This window comes from Rhopalosiphum padi, chromosome 2 (genome assembly GCF_020882245.1).
Source record: "Rhopalosiphum padi isolate XX-2018 chromosome 2, ASM2088224v1, whole genome shotgun sequence".
Taxonomy (NCBI): Eukaryota; Metazoa; Arthropoda; class Insecta; order Hemiptera; family Aphididae; genus Rhopalosiphum; species Rhopalosiphum padi.
The window spans coordinates 15389162-15408898 of record NC_083598.1 but is presented as its reverse complement, the minus strand read 5'-3'; the positions used below and the strand labels follow the sequence as shown (position 1 = coordinate 15408898).

Below are 19737 nucleotides of genomic sequence, written 5' to 3'. Positions count from 1 at the left end.
TTTTTAAGGATAGATTATTTAACTATGAGTAATATATTATTCTACTAGTATAATGGTATAATGAATTTATTTTCAAAAACATTAAATGGGATTATTAAATTATAAGTCAATATATTTTTATTTGTATTGAAAAAGATTAGTATTTTCGTGGTTCTGGCAATTTTTATAAAAATATAATTTCAACTAAAAGAATAAAATGTATTGTTATAAAAAGAAACATTAACACCTATTTTTGATATTTCTTGTCAAGAAAAAAAAACTTAAGAATATCCACAACAACTGTAAGTCTGTAAATAATAAATCAAAAAAACAAAGCAATACTTTTAAGTGTTCTGTAAATTGTATTATTTTATCAATTAATAATAACCTATAATAGATACTTACAATTTATAATATGTAGGTCTTATCAAAAATTGTAAACTACAAAATGTTATGTTTACGATTTTTTAAATTATATACTCATATATCTTTTAAATCCGTGTCACTGCTAATTTTTGTTTAGAAACATTGCAATGTAATTTTTTGAACAATGTAGAAACTTGTACAATGTACATACATAATTTTTCTCACCACCTAAGGACTAATGGACTCGTATAGGTAAAAATAAGTACACCTGCTAGACTCGTGTAGAAAATTGACAATTTTTTGTCATTATGGTGACTGAGATATTCTTATGAAAAAAACAAGATTTAATTTATGTTAATTTAATTTATTGGTACTTAAAATCAAATATTGAATATTATACTATATTATTAGTTACTACAATAGCTATCTATTTTCTATAATAAGTACAAACAATTTGGTATAACTCAATAAAAATACGTAAAAATAATAATAAGTTAAAATGTACAAGATTTAACTAAGGGAGAAAAGTAGTGGAATTTAAACATTCTAATGTGTATTTCACTACTAGATAGCGCAACCTATTTACTATTTTATTCATTATATTAATTGTTAAAACGTTTTCCAATATATTTTATTAGTTGAACAGTCATACTATTTTACTATTATACTATTTTACTACAAAAAAAAAAAAAAAATTCATAATAGTTAAAACAAATATTAAAATATTCAGAGCTTAAAAAAAAAAAAAACAAACAACAATTGTATTATTCATAAATTGTTTATTATTTTCTAATTGTTTCTATGGGATATGTAATGGCATCATATGTACGCCAATTATGATTGTTCATTGCAATTTTTAATTTCCGCTGAATCGTTGATGTAGTGTATAAGGATTTGTTTCTAGTTTGTGGATAGAATGTGATGATTGAACGATCATCTTTTTTGTCCTTTTTGTTCTTGTATCCTATTCTAAACGGATCGATGTAGCGATCATTGGAATGAATGGGCCACTTATCAAAACCATTTCCAAACTGAAAAATAGTTAGTAATTTTATTAATAATATTTAAATTGATTTAGATAACGAAATCTAATTCAAATAATTTTTTTTTAAATGTTTAAGTATAAGCAATAAATGTATGAACGTGTATTAATTAAATTATTTTAAGGTGTATTTACTATCTACCTATATCAAAGAAATCTAAATGACTAATTAATTTTTATGAACATATACCAAATAATATCTAAAATATAACTCCAAATATAAATATTTAAATACATTTTAAAATGTATAACAATTAAAATTGTAGTATGAAAAATAAAATTATAGGTAATTAATATTTAGCTATTTATAAAAAAAAAACACAATTTTTGTTTGTTCGCGTATGCAAGTTATTTAACATAATATGGTATTATGATAATAATTATTCATAAATAATGCGAACGTTATAAATAATAAAAATAAATATATATATATTTTTAACATGACGTTATTATTATACACAGAAAAATGGATTATTCCTAATGCTCTAAAATTATTCTTAGTTCAGTCAAACGAAAAATGGTTTTTAATTCTTTCAACATAAAATTGTTTTTCTAAATTTAGAAAAACTAAATTAATTTAAAAAAAATCAAATATGATTTGATTTAGAAGTAATAAGTATACTAAGTAAAAATATTAAATATTGTTTTTGATGAAAATAATAATAATAATAATTAAAAGGAATATAATATTGTAATGAAACAAATTAAATGTGCCTAAGATATATTTTTAAAACCAATATGTTTCTTGCTTCACTAACAATGCAACTTGTTTAATATGTACAAATATATAATAAATATAATACGGTAATATAATATTATTTAGTCATTATGTTAAACAAAAAATTCTAATGATAAAGTTTAAAATGTATAAAAATATGTGAACAAAGTTTAGAATAACATGATTTATGTACGTGAAATCATACTTACATTTTTGATTGTTGAAGATGGTACAAATTGTGTACCTTTAAATTTGGTTTTTGAAATCATATTGTACGTTGGCTTTTGGTCATTACTAAAATAAGGATTTTTTTCAAAGAATTCTCCTGGACCAGCCATTAAAAATGGTGAAGTTTTGTTCAACTTATCTTTTTTATTATGTTCTTTTACGTCATTATATGGACTTGACCTACAAGTTAATATAAAATTATATTTTTTAATACTTAATATCTTTATATTTTAAGCAAATGGACACAATATAAATTCTAAACTATTTAAAATAATTAAAAATTGTAAAAAATAGTCTGAATACAATTATAATAAATTAATGAACTATTTAATTATAAAAGTATTATATTGCATATTTTAACTATATATTATTATAATAATTCAACAAAATTAATAATGTATTTCTGAATGGGGTTAACAAACATTTTTGTTCTTCTAAATTATAAGTTATAAAATAGAAATATTTCCTATGATATTACGTCATTATCCGAAAGAAGACAATTTATTACACATACTTTATTTTTGTTTTATTGATGCTTGAATGTTTAGTTTATTTATAAAAGATAATACGATTTTGTTATGTTTATGTTAATGAACATTATAAAGTCATAAATATAGTTTTTTGAAAATTTAAAATTAAAAATTTTTAACTACGTAAAAATAGATTTATACTTCACAATTTCTACAATTTGAAATAATTATTTACTGATATTTAATAATATTATTGTTTTTAGTTTGTTTTATGCACTTATATAGCTTATATATAATTTTAGAAATAACTTATTAATATTTTATCTATGGTTTTTAAAACACGTATAAGTATTTCAATCTAAAATTGTATAATTTATAATAAACTACTTGTATTCGGGAAATGGACTAAATCCAATATCAGTATATCCAGGTCCTCTCGTGTTAGTTGGTTTAGTCATGATGTTTGGTGGCAATTTTTCTTTCTTTGGTGAAGGAGCTTTTTGATTTGACATTGCTAAATCAGGAAATTAAAAACAAACATTAGTTTTAATAAATATTAAAAACCATTTAAAAAATTTCATTTTATATGCAAGCTATAAATTGTAAAACAACCTGGAAGTTTAGGACCAAATGTTCCAAAATAATCACCAGCAGTTGCATGGTGTTTTGCAGGACCTGAAGGTATAAATGGTTGCGTACTAATTTTTTTCCCCTTTTTTTCACTTAAAATAATATATAAAAAAAAAAACGAATTACACACCAATTATTAGAAATAAATATAATTCTTAAATATTGTTTAGTTGATTTATGTATATATTGTGATGATTAATTACAATTTCATACATATCTAATCCAAATATATATCGTATAAGTATACGATTTTACCATATAGTTTTATTATTTATTATAATTGCCAAATTGTCATATCTTAAAACAGGATCTTCTTAAAACTATATAAAATAACCTTTGATGATAATGGACAAGAGCTATTTAAAAAATGTATTATTATGATGTTCAATAAATTGAGTTATAAAAAAAAACCAAATTAAGATCTAAAGTAAAATAAAAAATATTATTAGTTTATACTATAATAAATATTAAGTAATATTATGTTTTAAATAAGTTGATTTACTATATTATTGTGTTTAATAAATACGATTATGAGTACTTATAAACATTCTACTTTTTAACCTTATTACCTCGAGTATAATTTTTAGGTTATTACCCGTATTTCAATTTTTTAAAAGTTATTATCGAGATAATTTAAAGACAATATTATGGTTAACATACACAGATTAAAATATTATATTTTCAATATATTTTAATACGCGAAATGTATACTGAAACTTGTTAATAATATGTATTATATTATTAGACGGTATATAATTATGACATATATTCAGCACTATATTACCAATAATTTCAACATTTAAAAAATCTTTATATTGCTAATCAAATTCAAATTGTATACCTTCCTTTTTATATTTTAGAAACATAAAAATATTGCAAATTTGTTAAATTATTAATCACTTTTTATTATTAGATTGTCCGGATTGTGGTTGCCACTTTTCATTTTCAAATAATCTCTTAAATTTTGGATCAAAATAGGCGTCTTGAAGACCTGTTTTAGTTTTTAAAATACTTGGATACATTTGAGACTTTTTCAAATCTCGTATATTGTCTTCTACAAGTCATACATCATAATTGTACAAGTACAGTAAAATGTTTAAATATATTGTATTTAAAAAATCGATGGTTGTAGGTACAAACTTTTAATAGAGAGATGATATTTATCACCAATCATATATGGCATCTCTGAAAACAATCCAATACGGTCCATATCGTATTTTCCATGGTTTTTACCCATATTGTCAAAGGCAAATGCTGTCATTATAAAATATTTTAAATTATTTAAATAATGTTATGTATAATATTTCGATTAAAATAATAAATTCTACAGGTGTGTAAAGAATTTAACACTGTTCGAATTACTGAAAATGGAATTTCTAGTATTTATAAACAAAACTCCAATAAAATAACAAATCATCTTAGTTTATGTATTATACGTAAAATGAAACAAATCACATTGTTATTGATGTCAGCTATAATAAATTATATTATTTATTAAAATGCAAGTGGCCAATAAATATAACTACTTTCAGTTAATATATTATATGGAAATAACCTACGTAAGTACTTTTGGTGAAATTAAAATACCCTACATTTTTTGATAGAACCGAAGATGTTCAATAAGTTTTCTGATAATTTTATATTTTGAGAGACAGAAATCTAAAACGTACTATTGCCAAAATACGGATTTTTCAAGATAAGCGATTTTTTGTATCTTCTATTCTATAACAAATGTATGTTAATTTAAGTCCAAAAAATAAAATGTATTATGAGTTATAGCGATTTTTATAAAAAAAAATATTACACTTTTAAGTATATAAAGTATATACCCTATTTTTCGGTAATTAATATGTACAATACAATATGTACAAAACGTACTATTTTCATTAGTATTTTGACATAAAACTTTAAGAAGTATATACGTTTTGATTATCTATAAATACCATTTTTATGTGTGGATATGACCGGGAAACTGTACTTATGATTTATTCTAACCACGTTAATCAATTTATCGACATATTTTTCCCCATAAGAATTGATATATAACTCTATTTTGAAAATTTTAGAAGAAGTACGTTTTGAATATTCTCTGAATATTTCTCCAAGTATAAATTTGTTTTTTTAATTTTAATGCATACACGGTTTGTCACTAATGAAATAAATATTACATATTATATATTTTAAAATAGGGATATCTCAGATATCTGTATTTAAAATTTTGATACCGGTATCTGGTACCTATTATTCTTTATAACCGGTGTTACCGGTTATATGGTATTTTCAGTGAATTCAGTACAGCAGTTTCTTTAATATAGGAAAATTTAATATTTTTAATAGCTAGATGCTTAGAAGAAAAAAGGTACTAGTTATACAAGTAGTTCTAGATCATTAGTTTTAGCCTTCTGTCGGTCATACTGAATTGATAGCTTAGAATTTAGTATTATAGTTCAATTATGGTTTAAATACTACACCTAAAATAGATTTTCAGTGTAAAGTACTGAGTATGGACTCGTGGTTCTTTATTTATATATAACAGACATGCATATTGCATGATTTATTTTCGGTAATTATTTTAACATGATATTTTAGATAGGTATCAAAGATAATATAACCAAATCAAGGTTATCAATAATTAAATTGGTAATAAATTACCAAAAAATCCATCTGCCCTATTTTATATGTTATTAAAATTAATACAAATCTTCAATAAAATAGTAAAACAAATATAGTTTATTAAATACATCATCAGTTCTGTTACATTACTAATGCAATGATCGATTTATTTATAAACATGTATGTATTTAGTATTAATCATATTTCTTTCAAGTATTTTTTTATTTGAATTAATATATATATAAAATGAAAAATAAATAAATTAATGCTTACAAATAATTATATACAATTCAACTAATAAATATTCAAAATTAGATTACCTAATGAGAGTCCTAGGGAATGGACTGAATCTAATAACCATATAATATCCAAGTCCTTTTGTATTTCTTGATTTAGTTATGATGTTTAGTGGCAGTTTTCCTTTCATCAGTGAAGGAATTTTATGATTAGACATTGTTAAATTAATGAAATTTATTTACATATATTATACATTTTAAAACGACCTAGAATTTTAAGACAAAATGTTCGAAAATAATCACCAACAGTTAAATGAGTTTTCCAGGACCTAAAAGTATAAAAGTTTGTTTTATAATATTCGGGTTTTCTTGTATTATGTCACATTAGCTTAATATTTTTAATTACAATTTTTTATAAAATAACTGTAAAAAAATTTAACAACTAAAGCTGTGAAGTTTAAAAAAATATTTAACTAAATTATTTTAGTTATGTGTTAAATTCTAAATAATAAATAAGTGTTTTATTATAAATATTTCTGTAACTGAAATATGTTGAAAAAAAAAAAAAAATAAGTTATGTAAAATCAATAGTTCGACTATTTAGTTTACAATATTAATTCATGTCTTAATGTAGGTACCTACGTTGCATATATACAATATATGCTTATCGTTTTAAATCAAAGTAGGTAATCACCAACTCCAGTACTAAAAATAATAATCATTATAAAAGTGACTAAAAAATAAACCTAAAAATATAATTTTCTTTTTATTGTTCACAAAAAAAACTTCATCTAGATTTCCCATTAAAGTTTTTATAGTATAATAAGTTAACTTAAAAAGTTGGATTAAAACAATTTGAAATTATATCTTTCTTATTTGCATATTATACTACAATAGTCTATAAAATTCCTATATATATTTTTTAACTTCAAATTTCTAACATTATACACATACGTATTGTAGGATAAACAATACAATTTCATTTTCAAGTAATAGGTACTTATTAAAATAAAGTTACAATTTGCACTAAATTATAAAATCATTTATTTGGATACTTAGATTTTTCTGAGTGTTATAATTTAAAAATATTTTACTGGAGTATCTAACTTAAAGAATTATTAAATTAAATTTTACACATTTCATACATTTTTTTATTTTGCTTTACAAAAAAGAAAGTTTACCAAATTAGGTTTTTAATATGGCAAATATGTTATGTATTTCAGTTTGTATTTTCCTGTTAACATTTTGTACTACAGTTTTTAAGTTGTAACTAATAAACTAAGTCAGTATAAAGTATTATTTTTAAATAATATTTTTAATTTTTTTTTTGATGTAAAAGGAAAAAGTATAATTTTTTACTTTATTGAATTTTTCAATTATTCTGGGCTTTATACATGTCAAAAACACAGGTAAGATAGAAAATAATATTTATTTTTTTAAATTTTGTTCCTATATTTTGCTCATTCTTAAGTTCTTGAGTTATTCTAATATCGTTTATATTTTTAACAAACAAATACTAGTTATATATTATACATGTATTCATACTACAATAAAATCAAATTATTAATATATTTATATATATAATATACACATGTAAGAAAAAAAGCACTGCAACACATTTTTATCAAAAATAATACTTATATATGCTGAAATGTAAAAAATTTGACTTAACCTAAACGTTTTAATTTACAAAAAAAAAAGGTTAAAGTTTAATAATCTTATCTTTTAGTATTTTTATTAGATTTCTGGGTAATATGCCTACGGTTAACAATATCATTATTTTAAGAATAGATTCTCATAAATCTGATTATATTTCCACGTTATTATATTGAACATTATTAATTATTACGATTTAAAAAAATCGTGCACATGGATTTGAAAACAGATACTTATTTTTGATTTGTTTTTAGGTTAAGTGGAATGTTAAAAAAAGAAAGAAAAATTAGATTACCGGTAATAGGATTTTTGAACGGAGAAAAAAACCACTGGGAATCTGATTTTGATTAGATTTTAAGTAGCAGCAGCTTCTCTCATAAAACTCTGACCCAACTCAATTACAATCTAGGGTACCATAAACCTACCCAGGGCTATTCTATAACTGAAAATAAACTCCTTAGAGGTTATCAGCTGTAACCGATGATATATTTCTTATTGACGACAAAGAATGGAAATCATATATTATTACGTTTAATATATTATTTGATATTATTATTTACCATCTGATTCTGACTACATTTAACGTTAGTTATTTTTTGATTATCTAATATCTGTTTAACAAAATTTATAATACGTATATTTTATATCAGATATCTTAAAACTATTACTAATATACCAGATGGACAATAATTGTATACTAATACGTCATGACGTTTGTTATGAAAAATAATTTAAAAAATTAGAATAATTCACCAATATTCTTGTTAGAATTTTTAAAAATGATCACAGATAAAAATGTCACGACATTATACTTTACATACAATTGTATTATTTTATAAAAAAATGTTTTCCAAAAAGATATTATTAGTAAGGAAAGCTTATAAAATGGTTTGATCATTAAATTATTAATTTAGAATTTGAAATGGTTAGTATCTAAAAAACTTTAAAATCTTGTTTTTTTATTAAATTCTATACCAAGGTGTATTTTGAAATAAAACTATTCGTTATTTAAAAATATTATTTATAACAATTTAGCTAAATCAATAAATACATAGTCTATTAACATACAATATAGTATTAAAGACTATAATATTCCACATCAACAAATTATTTAAGTGAAGTGATAATAATAATTAATAATTTGTAGAATTAATTAATTCATATTGTCATGTGAGGTTAAGTTAAGTTTATGTGTGTTTATATAACGCCGTATATATTATGTAGTGTAGACATGAACATTTATTGGTCTTTATAGTTGCAATACTATAAAAGAAAAACACATACGGCAATAATAGAATTAATATTTTAATATAACAATAATATGTATACTTAATTTTAATAATATTTCTTAAAAAGGGTAAGCTCGGTCAAAGGTAATTTTAGCACAAGATTGTAAAATCGTATTGGAGATACATTTGGTTATTATGTTTGCTACTTCGTTAAAAATATTTATTCCGATGTGGTTAGGGACCCACAGACGTTGATTAAGGTGATTTAACTGATTAAGGTAATTGATATATGATTTATTTTGGAAAACCAGAGGAGATAATTTGAAGCTAAATGGGTTGGATTCTAGGAAATGTATACATGGCATAGAGGTTTTGGATCTAAATTTGAAATAAACATGAGGGCTTCGATAATTGCGTAGCATTCTAAGATTGAGGTGAAAGACGAAGGGAGAAGACTATTCTTAAAAAATACATGTCATTCAGAAATGTAGAATGCATACCCAACTGAAAAGGAAGGGGTGGGGGTTGAACCATCGGCAAAGACTATAATAAATATAAAGTTGGGAAAATTAACTTTTAAGTAATCTGAAAAAATTTTGTTAACCATTTGATGAAACATAGTTTTAAGTTCGTTAGTGAATAGCTGTGCAAATTTATTTTTAATTAATGAAGGGGACTTTGAGTATATTTATATGGCTTTTAGATTTGGTAAGAGTCCTACATGTATGCGTTATATTCATTATATTATTAATTTTTTTGGTAACTCTAATAACATTTAAATTTATTTAGATGGTATTTTTATAAGTACTGAAACGATAGATGAAAATATTAGTTTATTAGTTTATTGATTAAAATATTTAATACTGTCTTAAAAACACCTTCAACTAAGACTAGAAAAGTGTTAATTTTTACAGACTAAAATTCAATATTTAGGTTGTGAGTTCAGTCTAACCATATATCATTTCCCTATATTAAAAAATATAAAATAAGTTCATAAAATTTTAAGATTAACTAGGTAGTTATTTCAGGCGATTCATTAAAGATTTTTTTTTATTAAAAATAAAATAAGAACTTTTTTTAGAGAGCATTAATTGTTGGCGTTTGAAAAAATAAAATTATTTTTAACATCTCCACAAGTTTTATGTATATATTCACCATTGTTAGAAACTAAGTTACATTGTAATGCTAGTCAGTTTGGATTTGGTTTAGTTTTAGTTTTATTAAAAAAAAAAAAACTGAACGCCGTGTTAAATTAATTTTGATTCACTGTCATCGTTGGCATAAAAATGGACATTATATAAATAATTAAAAAGCATGGATGGCTTAATTAAAATATTATATAGTTACATTTTAAATAATTCTATATTTAAGTAATATTTGCATGTCCAAGAGTGATGTTCTTTTGATATCACGTGAATATAAAACGTACTACCTACACAGAGTGCTACGTTTCTTAAAATTAAACATTCTTTAAAACTAAAAAACCTTATCGAATATCCACATAGCATACTGCAGATACATTAGTTTATGTATATTTCTTATGGCTAGTGACTAATTTACCACGACAGTACATTTTTTCGTGAGGGGAGGGGGCAGTAGAGCCAATTTCGTTCATAGCATCATGGTAACACGTAGTGTCGCACAAAAATCAGAATGGCCCCAAAAATATATAATATGTCAATTTTAAAATATTTATTTATTTTTTTTATTTTTGTGTCTCTAGGACTATTTTTGGTTCTAATTGAAATCTCCAAGAGAATGTAGTACCTGCATGTGTTATTGCATCTATCTTACACACGTACGAAATAACAAATTTTCGTTCACAAGTTTCAATAGTGTGCTATTAGTTTTTATATATGAGTGAATTGATCTATAATGCAATTTAAATATAAGATTATAATCAAGGGCCCTTTATTGATAAAATTAATTTTAAATAAATTATGACAATTTTAAAATGTACATTTTCGAAAGATCATAACCACGGACTAAGATATACAGGACACGAGGTGAATATTTTAATTACGAAATGTTATACACTGGCGAAATACAGGGGGTATTTTCCTTTTAACATTACTAGCACCATCTTAGTAAATACTTATGGAACTAGATCACATTATCACAAATGTATTAATAATTATATTTATTATAGTATGATATTATATTAAAGATGTTATAGGTACTATAAAGTAAAAATCTCTATTTTGCTTTGAAAATTCCAGTAAAGGCCATCTTATTGGTGGTCAAAAGTTGAGTACTATTTTATATAGCGATCTTGGATTATAATATATATTTTATTTTACTTTAACAGAATACATCTGTGGTATTCTTCTTCTTTCATTCTTTGTGAGCAATATCATAAAAATATATAAATATATATTTATTTGTGCATGTTTATAAAACCTCTTAGGTTAGGTTAGGTTGCACTTACAGAAATAAAAAAGCAAAGGTTTTCTAGGTCATCCAAATTATTATTTATTTAAGTTAATAACAGCAATTGAAGATGAATAAAATAAATATGTACAAGGAGTTGATGTTTTTAACAGTACAATTGATCATTTGTTATATAAAACCATTCAGATTTGCTAACCTTTCCTTTTACAGAACACAAATCTGACATTTTAACTACCATGTTCCAAAACTATATAATAATGAAAATGAAACAGTTCCCAGTAACTCATAAAAGAGAGCTTAGACAAAATAGTTCCAAAAAAAAAAAAAAAATATAAAAGCTTCAAAAAACCTAAAATCATTTATTTATTATTAATAAAGACTTACAATTAATAATTAAATTATAAAATCATTTTAATCTTTGGTCTCTTCTAGGTGCCTGGTGGCTGGTTATAACTTATAACTATAAAAAGTGTAATTAATTATAGTTAAATTAAAAGTATTAACCACTATATCTAATTTATTGTAACTTGTATTCGTAATTTGAAATGTGAATATCGAATCACTGAAGAATTACTATTTAGTGGAGCACTGGAATTTGTGATTTAAAACGGCGCTAGTAATGCTAAAAGGAAAATAGCGCTTGTACTCCGCCTGTTTTATAATATTTCGTGGTCCACCCCCACACCCTCCAACCTTGTTGTGTCCAGTCCTGTATATGTATATCTTAGTCCGTGACCATAACTCACTTAAAAATATTAATACCAATAAAAGACTATGTGTGGTGCCCTAGATAATAATTTTACCTTTCAATTGTATAATAGGTCAATTCACTTTAATCTCAAAACTAACAGCACAGCTATTGATACTGATGAATGAAAATTTGCTATGACATACCGCATACGTGTGTAAGATGGATACGATACATTTGGGTACTATGAGTCTAGTCCTCTTAAAAAATTGTTACAAACGTAAGAGGGGTACCAGAGTAACGTTATTCCAGGTCTCTAGAACCATTAAAAAAAAAATAATAATAATATGACTGATGATTGTGATTGTAGAAACTACAGTATAGGTAATACCGTACTATTTTCTAAAGAAAATTTATACTCGATGGTGCTTACATAACTTCTTTTTTACTCAAAATCTAAAATGAATATTTAGTGTAATTTAATTTTTCCTTCTATCGACCTATATAACTCTACTTTGCCTGTGAATAATTGAAAAAAAAAATGAAATACCGTAATATATTAATATATTTTGATTTTAGACGTTTTAGTACACCTCAGTTCACGAGAAATTCAGAATTGGCGTACTTCTTTCGCTTTGTAAACTAATTCAACCGAAATAGACAATTCGCCTGTAATGGATTGGATATAGCATTAGGTAATTTGGTGTATTTTCAAATATAGCTCAAACTACTCTTTAATCTTTCCCGATATCTCTAAGAACGATCTCTGAAACTTTTGTCAAAGTCAGTCGAACAGTTTTTGAGTCTATAAGCTACAAACTTTTGTTGTACATTGGAATGACAAACAATAAATTAAATATTATTTTATATTAAAAATAATCCCATAACAATGCATAGTGGATAGTTTTATTTCTATAATTAATATCAACCTTATAAATATCGTATACACCTTAATAAACAACAAGATATTGGATTTTTGTAAGTTAATACGAAATTCATACGTGAGTCACTTTTTATGTATAATGTATATACTATATATTTTTACTAAGATTATAAAAAAATAAATCTCTTTAACTATATTATATTATAAATATCTGCCTATAGATTAAATGTTTCATAATAATACAACCCAATAGGAAGTTGGAAATGATTTTATTTCCCTTTTGTGTGTTGGTTTTAGCATAATAATTATTTATTTACTTTCATAATTTAAACATAAATAATATAATACATTAGTAAAATAGGAATATAAGCAAAACTATTACTATAGAAATTAAATTTTATAGTTAAAAAATTTAACGGGCTGTATAGTAATTCATTTTTCATATTGCTTTTTTTAAGTATAATATTTAATAGGATATTGTGTTAGTATACTTGAAAAGTCAATGTATTTTTATGTGATATTCAATTCGTTAATTTTTATATTATTTTTATTTTTTTCTACTTGGAGTTTCCTTGCATGCTTGTATAATTTAAGTTTTAGTATTATAAGTGTAAGTAATGAAGCGTTGGTCAACGTTTGCATTGTCTATTCGTTGTTGTATTTCAGTACATTAACTTTTATTGAAAATTGTAATTGTTTGTACTAATTCCCAAGACTATTATAATATTATATTATTAGTTTATTATAATATCTAAAATACTCGAAACAGCTAATAATATGTAGTATGCTATAGATAATCGATTTATATTCAATAAATATATTATATATTTTAGATTGGTCCATAATTAATCTTCTGATGTATAATTATAACAATAAATAAACAATTACACAACAATTAGTAAATACCAAAATAAATGAAGCAATGTATAGTATTTTTAAATCTTTAAGATTGTTTTAAACCTGACGATTTAGAGTCGTGTATAAATTCTTCTGAGGATTTGTATACTGATTTTACGTTGGTGTGTATTTTTGCTTTACTTTTTGTAGTTAGATATCTACATTGTTTTTATTAGATTATAAATTTTATCTAGACAGTACTTTTAGAGGTTATTTTCGATTCTCTCTGTATTTTACTCAAGGTGAATACATTTAATAAAAATCAAAAAAAAAAAAAAAGAAATTATGGAGGAATTTAACGCATACCTGTTTACAATACAAATTAATTTTTCTTATGTAATTGTAATGTAAAAAAAAATCTTATTCAATTATATTTGATTAGTAAATAATTTTAATGGCGTAAGGCTATGTTTTTAATAGAATATATTAGAAAAAAATATATATTTTATTAAACAACTTTAGTACCTATAATGTTATTTCTATAATCGTAAGACATATCATATTATTTGTATAACCATGAATAATTTATCGTTTTTAAATTACAAAAAATAACTGATAAAATATTTTTAAAAGTATAGTGAATTTAGTTCTCATTATTTCCTAAATAATAATCAAATACATTTTTATACTAAATAACAGAATCTAAATTAAAGATTAAAACATGTTTACTGCTCAAAAATTCAATGAAAACTCGTAAATAAAAAAAATAAAGAATAGACTATTGAAAACCAATAAATTCATCACTCCGATCAGAATTTAAAATAGTATTTTATATTAAAAGAAATTAAAATTATATTTTTATATCGATGTTGATAAGTATGTATGTATACAAATATAATTATCTAATCTAGATATTTGTTTTCTTAACTAATATAATTATGTACCTATAACCATTTCAGAAAATGAGATTAATCTGACTATAGCCAAAGTTAAAAATAAATTGTTTTAAGAATTTTACTTGCAGTGACAAATTTGTGTTACAACTTACAAGTTATACAGTACATATTATAGTGATAAAGTAAAATAAATTATTTTGACTAAATAGCAAAAATATCTTAACTATTTCAAGTTGTATGACCTTTATAAACCCAATAATTAGTGTTTAATGTTAAATGTAAATGTGTTAAATTTAAATATAGGTATATATTTTATATATGAATATATTTTTAATATATTTCTATTGATAATGTATGCACAATAATGGGTGTAAGTAGACAAAATGTAGACGTCATTAATAATGTATAGGTAATAATCATTTGACCAAAGTTTTGTACACATATCCAATTCCCTTATATAGTTATATTATACATTATACATATTACATGTTCTTAATGTTATTTTAAGAGACACGTCGCGTGGCGTGTTGTTCAGTTAAAATATTCTGACTTTAGTAAACGACTGTGAAGTAAACGAATGCGTACACCGTGTCCAACATGTTAAAATATTTTGCGTAGTATTTACTTAACTACTGCACACTCCGTCTTTGTGTATGGTTGTCAGTTGCAAAACTTGTATTTACTAAGGGAATAACTGTAGAAGATGTTATCAGCTGGCTTTGGCGTGTTTAAGTCACGTGGTTTTTAGTAACGATATTCACATAATACGTATTATAAGTTATATAACAGCTAATTTCACTTAAATTGGCAATAGTATTGTAAGTCACATGATGCATGAATGCATGATGCATTTGTATAAAAACTTGAGTAAATAAACGTTAATGACTTGGGACTATTTATTTTAATTAGTCTTAAATTTGATTTATAAATCAAATTATCACAGCAAAAATATGTACTTAACAATATTATCAACATCCGTATTAACTATTAACTATGAGATTATACTTATTGTATACAAATTCCTTGGTTTTAACTCTCATACTTTCCATAACTACATAGTATTTACACATGTCATCATAGTTTATATATTGTATAAAATATATCTATATATTTAAGTGAATCAAAATAATAAATGTTTTATACTATCATATAATAATAAATAAATATAATACATACAAAGATAATTAACATATTCATCAATACCGAATGATAATGGAAACCATGGTTACGGATTATAATGACAAACAGATAGACACAAAGAACGGGGATAACGCTCACACAATTATCTGAAAAAAAAAAAAAAACGTTTCGCAATGAAATAAAAAAAATAAGTAATATGCACGATTTTTTATTATTCATATAAATACTATTATATATCCGCTGTTGAGTAATAATATTATTTGGCTATGAAATATTGTTTTACTTGCGTGGTCGGCAATACAACCCCAAATATGGCATATCTGTATAAAAAAGATATATATATATAATTAATGTAATGCCAAACTCTTAAAATATTCAATGACTTGTCATCCCTTGTTATTTAAAAAAACATGTTTTTAGCTCATTCCTTAACATTCCTTAATTGTATCAGGCATAATGTTTGATTTGCATCTACCTACACAGTAGCATTAGTGAAATAAAATAAAGTACGATCCATTTTTATATCATCTTCAGTTTTAAAAACATTTCGTAGTCACTATATTGTTTGAAAGTGTATGTTTGGTGTTGCCGCAGTGAAATTTATATTACTTGGAGATTAGAGGATTTACTTTCAAAATTGTGATTTTTTATTAATATAATAATTGTATAGCTAGGTATAGATACAGATTTGTTTGTTTTTGTTGATTGGAGGTTTTATTATAATAATATGAAATACAGCATTGTGGTATTCCATTTTTTGAACGAAGACGTGGTTAATTTATTTTTTTTTCATATTGAAATATTTGACAGCGTATTCGAATATATTTTATGAATATTGAGTTGAACTATTCGTTCATTAGGTTTAATTATAAGACAAAGTGGTAATTGGTATGTTTAAATGATCATTTTTCAAACTTCAATTATTAAAATATTATCTGACATCGTGAATGGTTACGAATCGTGACACAATAAGAGTATAATTCATATTATAATGCTTCTAATATAGATATATCATACGAGTAGATAGCTATAAGCAGTATAAATCTTATGCACTATCAACGGACGAAGTTTTATTCTGATACAGTCAAATACGAATTTATTTTTAAAATATATAAATTAATATATACCTAACATTATTGATGATTCAAATTTTTAGATGAGCGAATTGACCATGAAAATTTAAGCGTTTTTTTAAAAGAACACCTTGACTTCTTAATAATTGAAATTTATTTTTTGAATAGACATTATAATAAAGACATTTAAATCATTATTAGATTTTAATAATATAACTCTGCATAACATAAGGACTACATTAAAAATTCAACCAATATCTTTTTTCGTTTAGAAATGTTATTAGTTTATTAAATACTTAATTTGTCAATGCCATTGATTAAATCATATACGGAGTGTAAAAAAAAACTAGTAGATAGAATATTATTATTTTAAATATTTAAGTTTTACTGGAAACCTCCCAAGATAATCAGTAGTAATCCCTAATTAATGCTCATTTTTAATCCTATAATATATCTTTAATTGAATTTATTTTAACTTTGGCTTATTTGTGCATTTTTTTGTTTCTTTCTTTAAAATATTAAAATCAATAACAGTAATATGTTACAACTTATGACTATAATATGAAACATGTTATTTGTTTTGGAAGACATAATATTAGTCATAATATTTTTTATCTGTTTGTACATTCCTGGTGCGCCGCGCAGTAGGCACACCAATTATTTTTGGACATAATATTAGTACTATAAAAAAGTTCAATTATCAAATACACGAACTCGAAACGAACTCTTTTTATTTTAAAATATTTAAATAGATTTTGTAAAAAAAAAAAATCGTTTTTTAAACAAACCTACTCATATTTAATACAAAGGAGAAGAACAAATTTTGTTATTACGTGTCAATCAAAAGCGGTAGTTGGACTCACGCAGTGTATCATTAGTGTGATTTATTTCTCTCGGGTTTTGTTTTTTCCTCTCGAGTTCAACTCGGCTTTATTATCTTTCGTTAATATTTTCGAATTCAGTATATCTGCACTTGCACCATATTAATGTAAGAAGTATAATATTACGTGTATGCACATAGAAGGCGTATAATTTATATCTCGTAACCGCACTACGATAATAAACAAAAGTAAGTCGAAATCCGGTGTGTATAATATTATTGCACAAGGCATTAAATTCGAAAGTATACGCATCACAGCCGCTTATAATAACCATTTTGCGCGTTGTTTGACGGGCGGGGGTGTCCGCGTAACGATAAAACGTATATATACATACCTACGAAGCATTACAATATTATTATGATTTAGTGTGTTGGGACGTGTGGCCGTAATTTACCGGAAAATTCGTAATAATAATAATAATAATAATATAATTCGTATCGAAACATCGATCTCGGACGGGGTGGTATTTCTGTGGAACACGGTCGGGCGTCGGGTGCAGTGTAAATTATATCATATAATAATAATATTTAAGGCACTGGCAGTAACGACACCAGAGTGGCGGCGGTGGCGACGGTGGCAAAGCCAGCAGCCAGGACAGACTCGAGTGCCGGCCCGCAGCACTGCTCCGGTATATAATTGTAGGTATACGAACCCACGCACATATAATATATAATATATATATATATATAATAAGTAAATTTTGATTTTCCCGCGAGTGAGCTACGGTACGGCGGCGGCGGCGGCGAGTCGGCGGAAGTGGCGATGGTATAGCACACCGGTAGTGGTGGAAGTGGGGGCAGTGGAATCGGTTGTTGTGCGGGGGCGGTGTGTGGACTCATTTCGCCGGGCAAGTATTATAAGTAAGTGCACCCTCGACGGTAGTTCCGCGAAGCGGTTCGCCATTTCTTCGTTTCATGCAAACACTTGGCATATCATTACGGGTATTATCGCTGCAGAACAAAACGGACTGCCACCGCCGCCGCCGCTGCCGTTTATACTCACACCCCACCACAGCGACACCACCCGCTCGCCGCGGTTCGTCTGCACCGCCGCCACCGCCGCTCGGCCATCGAAAAACACCCGGACGGTATAACATCCGCCATCATCGGAATATCCGATCCATATTTTTGTATTCCCTACGCCGAACGGACAGGCGGCGGCGCGCGAACTAAATTTTTTTTTTTTTTATATATAATATATCCGCACGGTGTTATTGTTACCCGTATACACGCGTAATGTGCTACACGCAGCACACTTTGTACCGTCGTCATTGTATTATTTTCGTCCGACCGTAACGACGATAATAATACAATATCACATGTGTAGTAGCAGTCAAGTGTGTATACGGGTCGCTCAACGGAGATATATTATTACTCGCAGCATAGTGTTGCACGCGCGTCCCGATTGATAATAACACTGGTAGGTATACGATATTGTTATACACGCGCGGGCTCGCACCGGCCCCCAGAAATCGTCGGTCGTAAAATTCGTGTCCGCACTGGGCGTGTATTTACGCTTCCATACTTCTTACTCGTATAATAGGCACACCGGTGTAATATGCACACCGAATACCGGAACACCTATATTATATTATTATAGAAGCTTCGGAGTAGGCTTTCGATCGCCACCCGCCCTGCAGACTCCAACGCGAACGAAATATAGTAATGCGAAAGGTGTAATAACATATTATATGGTACGCTAGCCCTGTTTATACCAGTACAGGGTGATTCACCAAGTGCGCGCACCCGTTTTTTTTCTATGCTGCAGTTACTATCAAAGTC

General features: G+C 25.4%; 2 protein-coding genes across 3 annotated transcripts in view; both read right to left on the bottom strand.

Annotated features, from left to right (window-relative positions):
• LOC132923052 (aquaporin AQPAe.a) overlaps positions 1–19737 on the bottom strand; it is a 478481-nt gene that overhangs the window by 175474 nt on the left and 283270 nt on the right. The gene's annotated exons all lie outside the window — the stretch shown is intronic.
• LOC132923050 (cilia-and flagella-associated protein 96-like) lies at positions 931–4694 on the bottom strand. The gene is made up of 6 exons (XM_060986848.1): positions 4574–4694; positions 4334–4487; positions 3416–3525; positions 3191–3317; positions 2315–2513; positions 931–1376 (listed from the first exon to the last, which is right to left on the bottom strand). Exons 1-6 carry the CDS (start codon positions 4692–4694, stop codon positions 1128–1130), a joined length of 960 nt encoding a protein of 319 aa, XP_060842831.1. The 3' UTR covers positions 931–1127.